The sequence below is a fragment of the Ornithodoros turicata genome, chromosome 8, assembly GCF_037126465.1.
Source record: "Ornithodoros turicata isolate Travis chromosome 8, ASM3712646v1, whole genome shotgun sequence".
Lineage (NCBI taxonomy): Eukaryota > Metazoa > Arthropoda > Arachnida > Ixodida > Argasidae > Ornithodoros > Ornithodoros turicata.
Window position 1 is genome coordinate 39,469,762 of NC_088208.1, and position 18,439 is coordinate 39,488,200.

The 18,439-nt window shown below is 45.5% G+C and overlaps 2 protein-coding genes across 2 annotated transcripts; one reads left to right on the forward strand and one right to left on the reverse strand.

The window, feature by feature from the left end:
• The first annotated feature begins 205 nt into the window (after positions 1-205).
• Positions 206-4,140, forward strand: LOC135366269 (allergen Arg r 1-like). Its single transcript, XM_064598944.1, has 5 exons — positions 206-336; positions 1,582-1,736; positions 1,806-1,861; positions 3,058-3,129; positions 3,951-4,140. The coding sequence occupies exons 1-5, from the start codon at positions 244-246 to the stop codon at positions 4,079-4,081; spliced, it is 507 nt and encodes a 168-aa protein (XP_064455014.1). The 5' UTR covers positions 206-243; the 3' UTR covers positions 4,082-4,140.
• A 6,105-nt stretch (positions 4,141-10,245) lies between these two features.
• On the reverse strand, positions 10,246-18,172 carry LOC135367300 (male-specific histamine-binding salivary protein-like). Its single transcript, XM_064600503.1, has 5 exons — positions 17,887-18,172; positions 16,589-16,755; positions 13,153-13,235; positions 11,561-11,641; positions 10,246-10,451 (listed from the first exon to the last, which is right to left on the reverse strand). Exons 1-5 carry the CDS (start codon positions 18,052-18,054, stop codon positions 10,285-10,287), a joined length of 666 nt encoding a protein of 221 aa, XP_064456573.1. The 5' UTR covers positions 18,055-18,172; the 3' UTR covers positions 10,246-10,284.
• Positions 18,173-18,439: the final 267 nt, after the last annotated feature.

The following is an 18,439-nucleotide window of genomic DNA, read 5'->3' on the forward strand; positions in this document are numbered from 1 at the left end:
TCTTACTTTCGATTGCTTATCTCCTGCGTATCGACGCCACATGCAGCAAAGTCTGTCCTGTTTCACAATTGACGTTGAACTTCATATTGAACTATAATTCGTTTTTCTTGTCCGATAAATATCAAAGGATGAACATCAAGTTGCCCTAATACCGAATTCGATTGGACTATTGCTTCTTGGGAGTATATAAACAACTCGAGAAGGTACCATAGTATCAGCTAACTCGTTTCAAGAAACATCGATATGGCGCACCCTGTCATCTTCATCTTTGTTGTCTGCATGTACGTGTGCGTCGTGCATGCTGCTCAATGTCCGGACCAGACTGATGCGTGGACGGTAAGTTGTTCTGTAGAGATATAGGACCAGAAAGTAAATATGCGCTGTGTAGTTTGAATGATGCAGAATACAGTAGTTCTTTACTGTACTGTGATCTCTTTAGCAGTAGCAGTGCACCCAGTACACGTATTATATGTAGGGAGTGACTTTTTCCGGTTAAACCCGATTCCGCCCCGTTATTCCCACCCACCACCCCCTCCCCCGGATTGACCTCCGACCAATTCGGTTCAAACCCGATTTTCCCCCGAATTCCAGTCACTATAAAATCCTCAAGTGATGTTTTCGCTGAAGACGAACAAAGGTCGCCACATGTAACACATGTAAGAATAGGTCACTTACGTTCCCAGCGAATACACCCATGTGTGTCAACACTGTCTATGCCTTCGGGGATTACCGCTGGAAGGTCACGATCCCGTGAAAAAACAAAAAAAGAGAGATTAGGAAAGGACTTATTACACGAGAGGGAGAAACAAAAACATCCGATAACATCCGAAGGCACAATTATCGCCCGATTTCTCCCCGAATTACAGATTTAAAAATAGCCCCCGAATTTTACCCCCCGAATCTGAGAAATGCATTTAACCCGAAAAAGTCACTCCCTATTTTATATGTAGGCTGCAGTAACATAAATATATCGAGGCGGGATACACATTTTAAAGTGGAAAACTTTCTTATATACATAACACATCCGTGTCCTGAAGAATTGAAATCATTTAATGAGCTGATAACCAGTCCGTTTCCTGAGTTTATGATCCGAAGGTTGCCAGTTCACAGCTAGCAACATGGCTCCATTGTACAAATTGATTTGACATGTTGTCATACACTCTTAAAAATGAACTTCCCCACATAGCACGCTCCTAACCAACCATTATCCCGAATGACAACGTTCTCGCCCCTGATTTGTTGAAAACAGAAGGCGGAGCCTATTCTGTGCCGTGCATAATGGCACGAAATAGGCTCCGCCTCCCGTTTTCAACAAATCAGGGGCGAGAACGTTGTCATTCGGGATGATGGTTTGCTAGGAGCGTGCTATGTTTCGTGAAGATCATTTTTAAGAGTGTAGACGCCCTTGCGAGTCCAATGTATCCCCATATGGAACAGGAGGCTATATGGGTCCTTATACCGACACATATTGGTACAAAGAATAGTTCAGTTCAGTCACGTGGTTACTTTTACTGGCCACCAGTGGCGCTGCAAGTTTTCCTGCAGAATTCATCAGCATTACCTGTGTGTGTCTCTTTTCAGCTTCTGCAACGTCGACAATCCAAAAGATATGTTCTTGTGAAGGCCACGTCAGTAAACATGGGTGAATGTAGTTATTTGAAACCCGGCGAGGTTGATCAAGCAACCAAAAGCGCTTCTTTTTCATTCGGGTTACGTGCAGCGTCTGGCACGTCGCTGTAAGGAATTGAACCTCAGGAACTGCCAATCAGAATCTGTATACGGTGAGACGATCTTTTAATTTTCAGGACGGTACAAAGTGCAACTGTTCGAGCGCAAGGAGACAAGCTTGTTGTTACTGGAGGTAAGTCAACTGGTTTGACAGCATCTGTTACAGCGTACAGTTTTGTTTGGTGGAACTACGTTTTGTGTTTTCGCCAATATGTGTGTTGAGAACGGCGGAGATTTCAGGAAGATATCGGCATCACTTTACCACATTCTGTAACCCTGGGATTGCATTACTAACAGTTCTGTAACTTGCAGGAAGCTACTAACGTTCCAGGGACGGGCCGATGGGCGCAAAGTAGTATGCGTGCAAAATAAATGAACTGCGGGCAATATGACTGTTGTCGTGTTCAAACAGGCACGTTTTAACCCCGCCGTACACAGGCGTTCCTATAGTACTATAGTTACATAGTCGTTGCTAGGGTTACGTCTTGTTCCTATTGGCTGAATAGCTAGCTGCATCACTCTATCTCGCATAGTACACTCTTAAAAATGAACTCCACCTCATAGCACTCCCCTAGCAAATAATCATATCGAATTATACCGTTGTCTGCCTTGATTTGTGTAAAACGGGAGGCGTGCGCCTTTTTTGTGACAGCAATGAACAGCATAAGTGTCACAAAGGTGTCCGCGTAGGCGTACAAAGGCGTACGCCTCCCCTTTTCAACAAATAAAGGCAGATAACGATATCATTCGGTATGACGATTGGTTAGGAGCGTGCGATGCGGTGAAGTTCATTTTTAAGAGTGTAGGTTATGCCGAGACAGGTATAGCCTTCTTCGGGATGTTAAGGGGAGAAGGCGGAGCTTCCGCCACCACGTCAACATCCTCGCAACCAAGGGCGGTGGCGACGAATTCGCGAGCGGATTTTTAGGCACTAAAATTGGTTCTTTTCGTCTTGGCGCTTGACATGGTTCTAGGCCAATCAACCTTCAGAATCGTATGGTCTTATCTTCCGATTAGAAGGAAAGTTGATATATACATAAAAAGGTGTGCCCCCCCCCTTTCTCAGCTTATAGGGAGGCGGAGCGATATCATCGGCGTTAATTATTGGCATACTGCGTGCTACGCAGTCAAGAGCGCCCCCTGCCTAAAAATTCGCTCTCTAATGATGATGCAACTGCTTGCCGTAAAGTTTGCTCAATGAACCCTCTTTGCTTAATACTTGTACTCATGTTGCCTTCATGTAAGGTATTTTGTGCTTATATCTGTCTTGTTTATATTTCTTTATATGCCATTTAAATACAAAAATTTCGTATTCATGTACATATGAAGGTAGCCAGGGGACAACGACAGTTATTTTCTCTGACTACGGAACCTGTGATGTGCTCCGTGGACCTGCTGGAGGTAAATATTAAACACGTTCCCTTGCCTTCAGACAACGACCTATTGTGCACGTACCCGCCTTGTCCCGCCCGTACCCGCTGTACCCGCCTGGACGTGTACTAACATGAACCCGACCTACGCTCTTAGAAATGAACTTCACCGCATAGCACCTTCCTAGCCAACTGTAATCTACCCCTGAAGGAGTTGCCTTGCTTGTAAACACAGCCTGTTGTACAGCCTGCTTGTAAAACAGCCTTCTATTCCAACTACACTCGGAAAAAAAAAGGAGTAAAACGGGGAGCAATTGCAGCTTCTACTCCCCTAGTCTGAAATTACTCCCCATTTTAGTCCCTTAACCCGACATTTAGTCCCGACATTTAGTCCCGACATTTACTCCCAGGACTGCAAATTGTCACTGAACTTCGTGAATGGCCTCCTGAATGCAACAGTCTATACGTAAATATGTGTCCTTGGTCAATTTGAACGGCATAAGGCTGTATAACTCAGCCAACATAGGAATTTTCCAGCCACACAGAGTAAGAAACAGTTAGCGCATCTTTCTTCGCAAATTGTGCCCTATGTATGGCGCAAGATTTTATATCACTCGATATATCACGGTTGACGGTTTGCTTCAAAGTACTTTCATGCATGCACAAGAATTATGTACCTGGGACTCTGAGAACAGAGCGTGAAATGCAGTCTCCACTCTGTCATTTACTCCCGCGCATTTGCTCCCGAAAGGGACTATTTTTGTGCCAATGCATTTAGTCCCCAAAAGGAGTGAAAGTACTCCTTTTTTTTTTTTTTTAGAATGTACGTTCTCCTCTTTCTCGTTTTTCTAGATTGCCAGCTGTGGGCTGACGAGAATGAAGCTCGAAGCAGCTCGCTCGGCTGCTGCGATACCAAGTTTCAAGCTTGCGCAGGCAGAAGTCATATACACCACAACTACCAAGAAAACTGTCCTCGTGGGTAGTTCGCCTGGAGTCGTCCGCCAAAACAGCGATGACAATAAACATCGAACCCGACGCACCACTGCATTGTCCTGTCATCAAATAAACGTCGAAATAAAAAAATGACACCACTAACAACAACTTACAATGTGCCACCACACCCTCGACCACCATACCCTTAAAAATGAACTTCACCGCATAGCACACTCCTAGCCAACCATCATGTCGTATGATATCGTTATGTGCCCTGATTTGTTGAAAACGGAGGAGATAACAAATCGGAGCAGATAACGATATCATTCGAGATGATGGTTGCCTAAGAGTGTGCTATGCGGTGGAATTCACTTTTAAGCGTGCAGAGTGATAACGCCTCTTCCTTACGCCATCCCGCCACTACCACCATACACTGTTAAAACCGAACTTCACCACATAGCACGCTCCTAGTCAAACGTCATTCCGAATGATACCATTATGTGTCCTCATTTGCTGAAAATGGGAGGAGGCGCCAATCTGGGACACATTATGCTTGTTCCAGATAGGCTCCTCCCCCTGTTTTTAACGAATCATGAGACAGCATGATATCATTCGGAATGAGGGTTGGCTAGCAGCGTGCTATGTGGTGAACTTCTGTTTTAACAGTGTAGCCAACCAACATTCCGAATGACAACATTCTAAACCCTGGTTTGTTGAAAATGTGGGGCGGAGTCTATTTTGTGACACTTATGCTGTTCATAATTGTCACAAAAAAAGGCGTACGGCTCCCGTTTTCAGCAAATCAGGGAAGATAACGATATCATTCGACGTTGTAGTTGGCTAGGAGCGTCACTGATTTTTGACGAATTAAAGTTTGTCATCTTTTCAATACATGGGAGTCTAAGGGAGATGCAACAAAATCGCTTCTCTCGGTCCGCCCGCCAGCGATATTTGGGCCAAAATGATTTCATTCTCTACAGTAACAGTCGAGAAGTTGATTGCAATCAACAAATTCGACAAGGTTACGGCGGTTTTCCAGATCCCTGCGAATGAAAATAACGTCTTTGTCGTTTGCTACCATGGTATGCACGCTGGCGTAGATTACGTCACTTCCTTAAAGTGCGGAAGAAGACCAAAACGAAGAAAACAATTTTGTGATGTGCACCCAACTCACTCCGGAAGCGAAAGTCAACTAAACCGCACGAGTCCGCCTTAATCTTCACACGTTATGCAAAATCAAATCCAATATCATACTACAACGAAAACTTGTAGTGGAGGACAGAAAAGTTCGACGAAGTTCCAACTCGTGGAACACTTATCTCACAGCAGCAGGGAGTCCTTGGAAGTGGCCTCGAAAAGTTATCTTCCAACGGCGTCCTTGATAGCTCCTTCGACGTCGATGTAAACTGTCAATTCACTTTTCAGTTCTCACAATCCGTTCAAACCAATTCAGTTCTCATGTTGCACCCTGCACTACCTCGATCCTAAACTACTTCTGCCTACACACAAACAATGTCATCGCCGGCGCTCCTTGGACTTACTCCTACGTTACTCCAAGTTATTCCCCAAAATGTTACTGGGATAGAGTACCGACGTTACGTATAAGCGTACTTGGGAGCCTTCTATGTCACTTTGTTCGTACTTTCCGCCAAATGTTAAGATACGCTCCGTGCTGAGACCACGCTGTCGTCAAACAAGATCAAAGGAAAGATGGATAGAAGAATTTATTGAAAAGAAAAACATGGAGATGGCATAGTTGCATAAATGTCGATCCGGTGATGACTCCATAACATTTAAAAGCTTACTGCTTAGGTTCCGTTTAGGATTGAAGGAGAAAAATTGGCATGTATAGAGAAGACATAAGATAAAAAAACGAGGTAAAACAATAATGAAATTACTGTTCCACTACATCATCATTACGTATTTGTTGTTGTTAATGTCTCACAAGTACGATGAACCTCCCCACTCTCCTTCTGAAAATAAAGTTGTTGTTGACTAGAGTAGCTTGATGGGCTTGTGCTGCTTGTTCCTGCTCCTTGTTATCCGAGAAAGTTGTTGTTGTCTCACAAGTATGCGAGGCTACAACGTTTATTGTAAAAAATTAAAAAAAGCGAAGCTTGAGCAGGAGAAGAACAGACTGGACAACATGACACACTCTCAGAAAACAGGGTGAAGCAGTTACACCTTTCAGGAGGCAATATTTGTCGCATATATAATGTGCCTAAAAGGTTGCAATGTTCTACCTGCTACCTTACTCTCTGCCACGAATTATAGGGTTACCACTTCTGATTCGGTGGGCGAGGGGGGCGTACGCCCTTTCGTGACAATTTGGATATACGATAATTGCTTTTACCAGCCTTTTACACCCTTTATCAGGCGCTATATGTTGATCTGGGTTGTAACTATAGAAGTTACCACCTTTTCACACCCTTTTATTTTATCGGAGTGCACGTCTGTCGTTCTCTTGCCCAAGCTCCTGCTTTTTCTACAATGGATTTCATCCAGCAGTTTGCCTGCACCTATATGCTACTAAACAAGTTTTATTACCAACTTTAAGATGATCTGTTTTCACTGTTCCCGAAATCCACGGTCTTGAGGGGGATTACGATGGTCCCTGAAGGGGACGCGACCTTCGGTCTTACTTTTCTTTCAATAGGAGGCAGCGAACAAGTGTCCATTCGTGGAACCCAGATCTCCCCTTCCGGTTTGTTTCGGTTTCAGTCTGTCTGCCAACGTCAGGATGACGTTTCTCGGATAGAGGTTTATTGTTGACTTCGCCTCTCTTCGCCAATCTCGACCTTATTACATGCTGTGTTCCCGAAAAATGTGTTTGCTCGGAGACATCATGACTGTGAGAAATTGTATTTCCCTCCGCAAAATGGCATTGTCATCACATAGTTATTGCATCTTCGTACGCGGTACCAATGAATTACATTACACGAACGTTATGGTTCTTTTTTGTTTGTTTTTTAATGTGAAAGAAGAAAACAAAAGGCAGGAGCAGATGAATGTCAGCCGAATAATCGGTATTGTGCAATCATGTTCCCTCCTGCTTTTCAACCTATACAGATCTGAGACGAATGGACCATTGTCCCTTCATGTGGGCGTCATTCTTTGGTTAGGTCAGTCACGTGCTACAGAATTCTGAAATATCGCAGACACAATAGGAACGGAGCACCTGCCGCTACTTCTGTGGAAATCCTGCCCCGTTTCTCGGCAACTTCCAGCGCATTCAAGAGTGACATTTTGTAATAACGCAACCCAAATGGTCACCTTGGAGCTCCAGTAGAGTATTATTTGAACAAGGAGCCTATTTTTCGTTCCTGTCATTTTTCCTCAAAATGTAATTCGCGGCATATACGACATTCCGTGGCTTTGCGTTCTGGTAACACGACACATAACTCTATTCGTTGCCATCTCTTACCATGTTTTTTTTTTTCTTCTTCTTATACAGCGCAAACGTATCTTTAACAGCACTTAGCGCAACGTCTCATAACCACCAAAGACCTAATCGATGTGTCGTGAAAGAAAACCACCTTGCAGCTGCATTCTTCATTCTTATTCCTTGGAATTTCAAGCGGCGAAGCGTCTCTTTTGCGCAGTTGTGACACTGTGACGTCATCAATTTTATGGAATTATATTTAATTCGAGGTACGATGTGCTTTAACCAGACTCTTGACTATCTGATACAAACTATATTATCACCTATCACATGTCTCGTGTGCTAATGCTTCAATTTCACTGACGACGTGTGCTCGCGGCGGACAGCACGTACACTCTTAGAAATGAAGGGGGGGGGGGTCGAGGTAGCTTGCCGTTGTTGGCCGCACTCAAGTGGGCATCGTCACGACTATAGCCAAAAAAAGGAAAAGAAGGTGGGAGAAAGGGGAGTTGAGGACTTCAAAGTGATGTAGAAGCAGGATGACCGGTACTGAGGGGACAGAAGCACACTGTAGGGGAGAGGTGCACTAGAGTGGTCTCTCCGCTAGGCCCGTTGCTTGGAGAAAGCGCACGAGGCCGCGAGTTTTTGAAAGTCGTTCCGCACAAGGACCTTCGGGGAAGAGGACGTCCGTCAGTATACCAGGCCTGGCGTGGGGAAGATGGGTTTCCCGCATGGCATGGTATGCACGGCATTCTGTCAGGATATGCGCAATTGTCTCCGGATGATTACAGTGTCCGCAACTGGAGTCCTCCCTGGAGCCGATCTTGCACAGTTGCGAGTTCGTGAACGCAGATCCTGTGCGTAATCGATGGAGCCAATTTTGTGTCCATTATGCACGGCACAAAATAGGCTCCTCCTCCCGTTTTCAACAAATCTAGGGCGAGAACGTTGTCATACGGGATGATGGTTGGCTAGGAGCGTGCTATGTGGTGAAGTTCATTTTTAAGAGTGTAGGTTTCTGACTACACTACGTCACTGATTGTCAGACCGAAGAACGTAGACTACTTGGAGTAAAAGAGTTTCTTTGAGAAACGGTTAGTTCGTACGACTACTGGTGTTCTTTCTTGCTTGTGTGCTCACACGGCGGTGCCCAAATTTTTTGGGACTGACTTATTCCGCCGCAACCCAATAGATGTCTCCCTGTTTGTAAACAAATGACGTCATAGCGTTCGACAGTGCCACCAATTTGGTAGAGTTTGACTACTCTCCAAGTTAGGGACCTACGGTGGTAAGTGAAAGGGACGCGACCTTCGGTCCTACTTTGCTTTCAATCGGAGGCAACGAAAAAGTGGCCATTCGTGGAACCCAGCCCTCCCCTCCCCTATTTGTTTCGGTTTCACTCTGTCTACCAACGTCATGATGACGTTTCTATGGTAGAGGTCTATTCCGCGACGGACGAAATTTGGTTTGGATTCCTCTCTTGGCTTGAAAAGGCTTCCTCGATGCCTCCTCTCCCTCCGCACGCGTATAGTCGTGGGTTCTTCCACTCTAGCCCCACACCATTTCAACATAACAAGCCTATGGCCACGATCGAGTGGCTGCCTGTGCGACGGGAGAAGTCTCTTCACTCTAAAAACATGACATCACCGCGTAGCACGCTGTACGCCAACCATTCCCGATAATGATATGGTTATCGCTTCTGATTCGAAGAGAGAGAGGGGCGTACGCCTTTTTGTGGAAATTTGGATGTATGAAAATTGCCGCAAAAAGGCGTACGCCCCCCTCTCACTGCGATAACCCTATCATTCGTGTCAGTGGTTGGAGGACAGCGTGCTATGCGGTGAAGTTCTGGTTTTTGAGTGTTCTCCATGGTTACGGTCTCTGGAAACGTGATTGTAAGGACTACATAGCGTCATAATAGCCATCACGGGGGGGGGGGATATGTTTATTGAAAAAAGAGGGAGGGAAGGTTAGTCGGGCATAGGCCGACTTGCTATTACTTCAATAAAAAAGAAAAGAAGGAAAGGAAGGAAGAAAAGAAACACACACACACATACACACAAAAGGGCCTTAGAGGCTGGTCGAGAGACCATCTTCATCATCATCATCATCATCATCAGGCCTTCTTTAGCTTGAAGGCGCGAGTCTGATTTGCCCACCAAATCCCGACAATCCAGGAACCACAAGAACTGTTGTAGCCCGGATCACTTTGCATAGCAGGCGTTGTTATGAGTGCTCTATCCAGACCCCCGCACCCCCAACACTCCCAGCGTTTGGCGACACTCCTAACTATTTGGACTATGCACCCCCTATACAGGGAGGCCTTGCTACTTCGGCTTTAGACACATGTCGTTAAGCTGTTATGACTTAGCCGTAATAATGAACATCGCCATCCCCAAATTTTTAAACACCCCCGTGATATAAAAAAACGCTTGTTGTTACGCTTATGTAACATATGTCGACTACATCTGCGACCGAAATATGTCACCGGAGCTCGAAAGACCTGCTCATATTTTTGGCGGCCGAACTCGACATCACTTGTAGAAGACCAGCAGCGTATGTTATAGGAAGTTGACAAGTGAAAAACCTAATGTAGATTGCAGCAGAAGCCTTAGAATCGCCCATATTATACATGAAGCTAGCAATGGCCCTCCAAGTTTGTGGCATGGTTTATAGCATCTCTATAAAAAGGTGTTTTTTACTTGGCGAAGATCAACCATATCACAGCAAAACGCATGCGTTGCATTAGTGACACAGGAAGTACCATAAACCGACCGCAAAAATCCAGCGTAAAGACGCCTGACTATGGTCAGCAAGTAATGAGTAGCAGGGTAATAATTAGTTGCAAGAGTACTCTGTAAGTTCTTGCGTTTATTCTTCCACTTCAACGTCGTGTTGCTCTTCGTATCTGCACTTGTCAGCGTCATAGACCAGGTGTTTTTCCGGTCCACACAGCAACTGATAGATGAACAGGCAGCAACGGTTCACTTTCTTTACATAATCACCCATGACCCAAAGCTGGCACGCTGGTTTGCCATCTGTGGTGGAATGACATCAGCATGTTACTTGACACTTTTGACACAAAAATATCCCATGGTATCTTGGACGTCGTGTACTATCACCTCTGGGTAACAATAGTCAGTGACAAGTCGTTTGTCAAGTCAACAATTTTGTCGACAACAAGTTTGTCAACAATTGTCAGTGACAAGTCGACAATTCATTTTTCTAGCTTCACTTAATTTCATTTTTACAGCTATATAACTTCACCACATAGCCCGCTCCTACACTCTTAAAAATGAGTTTCACCGCATGGCACGCTCCTAGCCAACCATCATCTCGAATGATTTCGTTCTCGACCGTGATTTGTTGAAAACGGGAGGCGTACGCCTTTTTTGTGACACTTATGCTGTTCATAATTGTCACAAAAAAGGCGTACGCCTCCCGTTTTCAACAAATCGGGGCAGATAACGATATCATTCGAGATAATGGTTGGCTAGGAGCGTGCTATGCGGTGAAGTTCATTTTTAAGAGTGTAGACAACCATCATTCCGAGTGATATCATTCTGTGTCCTGATTTGTTCAAAATGGGGGGTGGCGCTTATCTGGGACAAGCATAATGTGTCTCAGATAGGCGCCTCCTCCCATTTTCAACAAATCAATGCAGAGAATGATATCATTCGGAATGATGGTTGGCTAGGAGCGTGTTATGTGGTGAAGTTCTGTTTTAGCGCTGTACACTGTTAAAACAGAAATTCACCACATAGCACGCTCCTAGCCAACCATCATTCCGAATGATATCATTCAGTCTCCTGATTTGTTCAAAACAGGGGGAGGAGCCTATCTGGGACAAGCATAATGTGTCCCAGATTGGCGCCTCCTCGCATAACTAGACAAAAAACTAGAGAACTCCGACTTAACATAACAAAATAACAAGTCGGAGTTCTCTACTGTTTTGTCTAGTTATGTCGTCTCCAGGCTTTTGGAATATTTTTGCGCCTCCTCCCATTTTCAGCAAATGACGACACAGAATGATATCATTCGGAATGACGGTTGGCTAGGGGAGTGCTATGTGGTGAAGTTCTGTTTTCACAGTGTAGTTACATAATCACATTACCCGCGCAAAACACATGTTAAGGTGATGACTTGCCTTTTTCGTAATGAGGGATCCTTACGATTCCACAGGTCTTATAATCCGAAAACACCATCGGATACGGATACCCTTCTCCCTCTGAAAAGTATGCGCAATTTATTCTCTTGACATAGTTCGTTGTATTCGATTAATGTATGCCGTTTCGGGCAAAAGAAAGCGCATAATGCAGTCACACGCGGTCATTCTCATCCTCAGATCATTCTCTCCACTATCTCTTTTTGGGGGAAAGAACTTTCGAATGTAGTTCCGTACGTGCACTTATGGCTCCAAAAAAAGACGAACAATACAAAAGTGGCATGACCTGAAAGAGCAAAACGTTTGCGAACGACTGATACCGGGATCAACCAGGAACGTGGAAAACTAAATAACGAAGAACAAAATTAACCGATAACAATCTTGAGCTGGGGTAGTCGGTGTGTATGTGTTTTTAATACCGGTGTTACACGGGTAGCCCTGTTCGACTTTTCTATATGGTCTCTATTGTTTTTCTTTGTTTACATCTATAAGTGTACTGTACGGAACTACACCCGAACTTTCAACCAGCTTCTTTAATCCACACTCTTAAAAATGAACTTCACCACATAGCACGCTCCTAGCCAACCATCATCCCAAATGACCGCGCTCTCGCCCCCCGATTTGTTTAAAACGGAAGGCGGAGCCTATTTTGTGCCATGCATAATGGCACAAAATAGGCTCCTCCTCCAGTTTTCAACAAATCAGATGCGAGAACGCTGTCATTCGGGATGATGGTTGGCTAGGGGCGTGCTATGTGGTGAAGTTCATTTTTAAGAGCGCAGTGCGGGTGACGGCGCGTCATGAAGCTGCTTCTGGCTTTGCGCTATTGTGATGACGATTACAGTTGCGATGTTGTTGGTGATGATGACGATTTAATAAAGGTTGTGAATTCATAATGCGCATATCTTTATTTAACATGACAGTACGTGCTAATTAAAACCCGAATGTTGTGACGCTACACTCTTAAAAAATTATCCTCCCTGCCTAGAACGCTCCTAGCCAACCATCATCCCGAATGACACCGTTCTCGACCGTGATTTGTTGAAAACGGGAGGCGTACACCATTTTTGTACCAATTATGTACTGCGTAAGTGGTACGAAAAAGGCGTACGCCTCCCGTTTTCAACAAATCTCGGGCGAGAACGATGTCATTCGGGATGATGGTTGGCTAGGAGCGTGCTATGCGGTGAAGTTCATTTTTAAGAGTGTAGCTACGTCCTTGCTACGCACCCAGTATTTTAATACTAAACTCTAAAAACAGAACCTCACCGCATAGCACGCTGTGCGCCAACCATTGCCGCGAATGATACGGTTATCGCTACTGGTTCGAAGAGAGAGGTGGGCGTACGCCTTTTTGTGACAATTTGGATATATGAAAATTGCCGCAAAAAGGCGTACGCCCCCTCTCTCTTCAAATCAGAAGCGATAACTCTATCATTTTTGGCAATGGTTGGAGCACAGCGTGCTATGCGGTGAAGTTCTGTTTTTAGAGTGTACAGACATGCGACCAAGGAACGTCGCGTAACCGATAGAATGTCCACCGTTTATGTGACAAAGATGACATATCCACTTACCCTTGTCGTACGATCCTACAAGAATGTTGGACTGGTTGTACCCTTCAGTACGGTTCACCCGGAAGTATGCCACAAAGTGTACACTGTAAAATACAGAAAATGTAAACGTTGACAAATCATCTTTCATGCTATTGCTCTCTGGACTTGTGGTGCAGCCAGTAGGAACCCGAATGCTAAGGCATACATGCCGTTTTCACCGCTTCCGCTTTTGGTGCCAAAACGACATCCGGTTCCAGTGCAAACACGGGCTGCGTTCCAATACCCCGGTTAGTCGACTGCCTAGCGGTCTGACCGGAAGTGCCGCCATGTTAAGTCTCGTTCCAAATCTCGCCAAGTCCGCTATTCAGTCGGCTACCGCCTAGTGCGCATCGATGCAGACTAGTTATACGCCTGACCATCTGACAGCCGGGATGGAGACGCACGTTGACGGTACCAGCGTACCCGCTGTTTCTGCTGGCTTTAAATGTAAAGTTGCACATAGTGGTATGTTTTTTTTTTTTAACTGCGTAGAGAGTTGCAACACATGTTTAGTTGTGAAGGTGACAGTTTATGCACGATGTCCTACAAACTTAGCGCATTACAGTCCTGCTGCGCTTGCGCCGTACGCATTTCTCGCGTGAGCAACGAGATGGCGCCACAGGCGCCTCGGCTAGGCAAGCCTGTTCCAATAGTGACAAGCAAAGGGGTCTACTCAGCTGCCTAGTCAGGCGGCTTCGCGGGCGCGAGGCATTGGAACACAGCCACGCCCTGCGCGAACCACTGTGCCGGATGTCTTCGTGGCACCGGAAGTTGTGGCGGGCGCTTGTTTATGTTTACCCGAGAATGTCATGCGGGTAAACAGACGTCACAGAGATGCGGAACGGAACGTTGTCTATGTATATTGTTTGTAGAGTTAGCACTTGTGTTGTTTAGGACAGACTAAACTTGTTTTGTATATCGCCTGACAGCAGCAGCTATAGGAAACTAGAGAAAATACCTTATTATTTCTTCCCAAAAGTGTCCATCTGCCCGCACACAGATACAGGAGTGTACCATATTGATCTACCTTTCGTTTTGTGCTTGCGTTACTGGCCACTTAGAGGGTGATGGATATGTCCGCTTTCCCTGTACATTTTGCTTGGACCTGAACGCTCTTGAGCCACATGTGTAGCGACCTTTTCAAGCCCTGATGAATCACTTTCCGAAGGATGGGTACCACCTACGCTTGGACAGCTGCTTTCAGTTCATAACCCGAACTGGAATCTGGGCAGGGGCATTTTGCCGTGATACAGAAGAGGTGATAAACAGATGATGGACAGGATGTCGCAGTATAAATCCAAACGCTTCCGGTTTTACGCTACAGGCAGTGGTTTGGGCACCCACTAGGCAGAGACCTTCCTCATCATGAGGTGCTCCTGCGATGCAATCTGTTCCTGGAGAGTCCCGAGACCGCAGTTTCTTTCTGCGAACGTTGATGAAACTGTTCCCAGGTTAATCTGTTCCACACGTGCGATGTTCGCTGGGGGTCCATTACAGTCACTGTCCTTCCGCAACTGGTCCCTGAATCCTTTGAGATACGAGGCCATGTTTCCAACACACCACTCAATCATTGACGAGTTTTGGTGTGACTCTTCATGGTCTTCACGCACTACACCAGCAGCCCTCTGTAACCCTCTGCCGTTCTTGCATGGAACAACGTCATCAAGCCGTTAAGCGCTGACCCTGTTGGTTCTCCTCGATCTTGCACGGTCGTGCACTCACAGTGTTATTGGAAACGCCTTGGAGTTATTGAAGCATGGGAGGTACGCGGGTTCGAATCCCGGTGCCGGGTGTGATGTCTGGGGTTTTTCCTGAACGCTTTCCAGAGACGCTTTCAGACATATGTCGGCACAGTTCCATTAGAAGTCGGCCCAGGACGCACATTCCCGCAGGGCGTCAGTCGTGACGTTGCCCACCTCTGTGATGGGTAGAAATCCAGCGAACCGGTAGAGATGTAGGAAGGGAGTTGCCTCAGGACAGAAGCCGCCGATATTTCGAACAGAGACTGTTCTTCTTCTGGGCACCGTGCGGTGGGCACCGAGGACGGTGCCCAGAAGAAGAACAGTCTCTGTTCGAAATATCGGCGGCTTCTGTCCTGAGGCAACTCCCTTCCCCCACCTCTGTGAGGCCGACAACGGCGAGCCCTTTCACCACCACCGGGAACGCCATCTAGCGTCTTTGCATTCTGCCCGTGTGAACAAGTGCTGCCCCGTGCGGGCACTGTATAATGTTACGCATGTAAATGTGTTGGATACTGCTCTCCAGCGTTGAATCACCGCATGTCATAGTCGCGATTTATCTGTTCATCTTGTTGTGTTGGGCATTGTTGTATTGGATATCGGTGACGGTCAAATCAAACACACAGCTGTGGGTGGCAGATGATTGAGAAACGTAAATCAATATGGCACGCCCCTGGTATGTTTAGTATGCATGATACAGCAGGAAGACACAGAGAATGGAGCCACGGACCCGACTTAGTTGGTTGCCGACCTGTCGTGCGCTGAAGACGCGCTCCCAAGCTGCTTAACTCAGGCGCTGGTCTTGGGGATACGAGGCTTTGCCTCTCTTTGCCTGGTGTTGTGAAGTTTCGGTTCTTTTAAGGTAATAAACCTTCTTGCTTGGGATTATGCTTTCATATAAGTCAGCTTTTTTTTCTCCCATGCTACTGGCAGAGGGCTTAGAACCCCCAAGTGGCAATAAGGCGAACTCACTACTTAAGAAGTCTATCGGGAATTTTTGTTCGTAGGGTTCTTCCTCGCTAGTTTTAAACACAAGACATGTACAGGCGTGTTTCCTTTGAGTTTATCTAGGGAATGGATATTTTTGAAGGCCTGATGCGATCCACTGATTTTTGGCAAATTAAAGTTTGTCAAATTATCAGTACGTGGGAGTCTATGGGAGATGCAACAAAATCGCTTCTCTCGGCCCGCCCGCCCGCGATATTTAGACCAAAATGATGCCATTCCCTGCAGTAACAGCCAGGGTATTGATTGCAAGCAACAAATTTGACAAACTCACTGCGCTTTTTCAGATCCCTGCGAATGAAAATAATGGCTTTGTTGTTTCCTAGCATGTCCTGCAAGCTACGCACCCAACCCAAGCTGCACCCAACCCAAAATATATAAAAAGAAGTTTGTTAGCAAACTATCAAAAACAACACAGCGTTGTTTGATTGACTGAAAAAAGAAAAAAAGTATAGATGTTAGTCACAAAACACTCGGGACTCGCAGCTCCGGTACGCGTTACTTAGGGTTTGATACACGTTGTTTGATATTTCCTTATCTTACGTATTTCGCATCGATTCCGCTAGGATTTTCAGAGTTTCAGAAAAAAAAAATCCATCACTAAGCGTTTCCAAGGTAGAGTATAGAGAGAGAGAGAGAGCGTAGAGAGTATATATGAGTATGATATTACTTACTCAATGTGATCCTTTTTACTTCTGTCGATATAGCTTAAGTCAACTGTCGCCACATTATTGTTAGCGTCCAACAAGTTACCCTTGACGCACTTGCTGTCGTTGCCATACATGAGGTCATGTTCGAAGGAACGCATGTACAGGTGAAGCGTCTTGTTTGCAGTGATGAACTGAAATACACGCGTGCCGTCTGTTTAGCAACACTCATGGCCACTTTAGGCCACTCATGGTTATACTGGGGGATACCGCATCCTTTTCATTAATTTTCGGGTGGACCGCTTTCGGGCGGGTTGACAACGGCCACAAATATATGTAGGGACGATGATTGAGGAAAATTGGACAGACAGAAGTGGCACTGATAAAGGCGGATCTTCGATTCCTTACCCCTTACACACACATACGTAAGGCTTAGCAAAAAACAAGCCATTACATATCTGTGCAAACCGGACTCACTTTGATCCCTGATCCCTACACAAGACAGTCTTGATATTAATATACACAGTGTGCGTGCAGATAAACCTAACTGACATTCGCAAGCGTAACTTCGTTGTCTAGTTACCTGTGGGACTTCCAGTGGCGCATAATGGCGTATTTATGCGTGCTAAAGCTACAAAAAAATCCTGGAAGCAGTACTCAGCGTAAATAAAGAAACAGAACGAGAAAACTTCGGCTGCCATGCATTAGAATAGGGCAACATAGCGGTGTCAGATGAGCTGTATGCAGGTGCGGCTCGGAGCACTACCGATGAGCATCCATGTGGGACACCGTTTCGCTTCCTGCACCGATAGCACCGCTAGCGTTACCTAAATATAACTCACCTGAGGCCGCCATGTTGCCTTATATTCTAATGCATGAAAGCCGACGTTTTCGCGCTCTGTTTTCTTTTTCTTTTTTTTTCTTTTTTTCACGCTGAGTATGGCTTTCTGAATTGTTTTGTAGCTTTCTCACGCATAGATACGCCATCGAGCGCCGCCGGGAGTTCCTCAGGTAAATAGACAAAGAGTTGCATGTGCAAATGCTAGTTAGGTTCATCTGTGCACACGACCGGCATATCTCAGTGATTCACAGTGGCTACATCACTCCTCAACATGCATGAGTAGCATTAGTGTTCAAGAAACCTGAAGCAGTTCCCAAAGTGCTTTGCTAATTAAATAAAGTGCGGGTACCCGCGATATAATACCTAGTATAATATCGAGTATAAGAGTTAACGCCCCGCAACCCGCAAACATGCACTAGCGTGTAAGTCATGTGATGCGTTTCTTAAAGCTCTAGCTCTGAAGAAAACATTTCCAATGGCTCACCTTCCATGCGTCCTGGGACTTCCCAAGTCGTGGTAGCGTTTCCGCGTAGTTCTTAACTTCCACTTTGGCAAGGGGTGTGTACGGAAGAGAATTTTTAGAAGCGAGTAGAACCTGTGCTGTGCCAAGGCACAACTGCGCTGCAAAAAGTAAAAGTACTTGCGAAGACATGGAGGAACCTATCCTTCTTGGAGTATGTCCACTCGAGTCAACCGTCTTTGCTTCTAAATACTCTTCACTCTCCAGGAATCCTCTACCTAAGATTGTTATAAGTTTAACACATTTCCTTTTCTACAGCACAATGCCAAGTGCACCGGCTGTGAAAAGGTCACCGCGCTATTGAAGTCAGTGCGCGTTTTGTCAAATACCAAATAATGACCTACCGGAAGCTCCATTGTGTTCGCATGAGCGACGGAAATTGCCTGAGCACGTCTATCTTAACCAATAATTAGAGCTCCCGTGAACAAAGAGGAAATTGATTTGAATGGGGGGAATAAACAAACCAATAAGAACAACAACTACTTTATCTTTAACATGATGAATGGGCAGAATGATG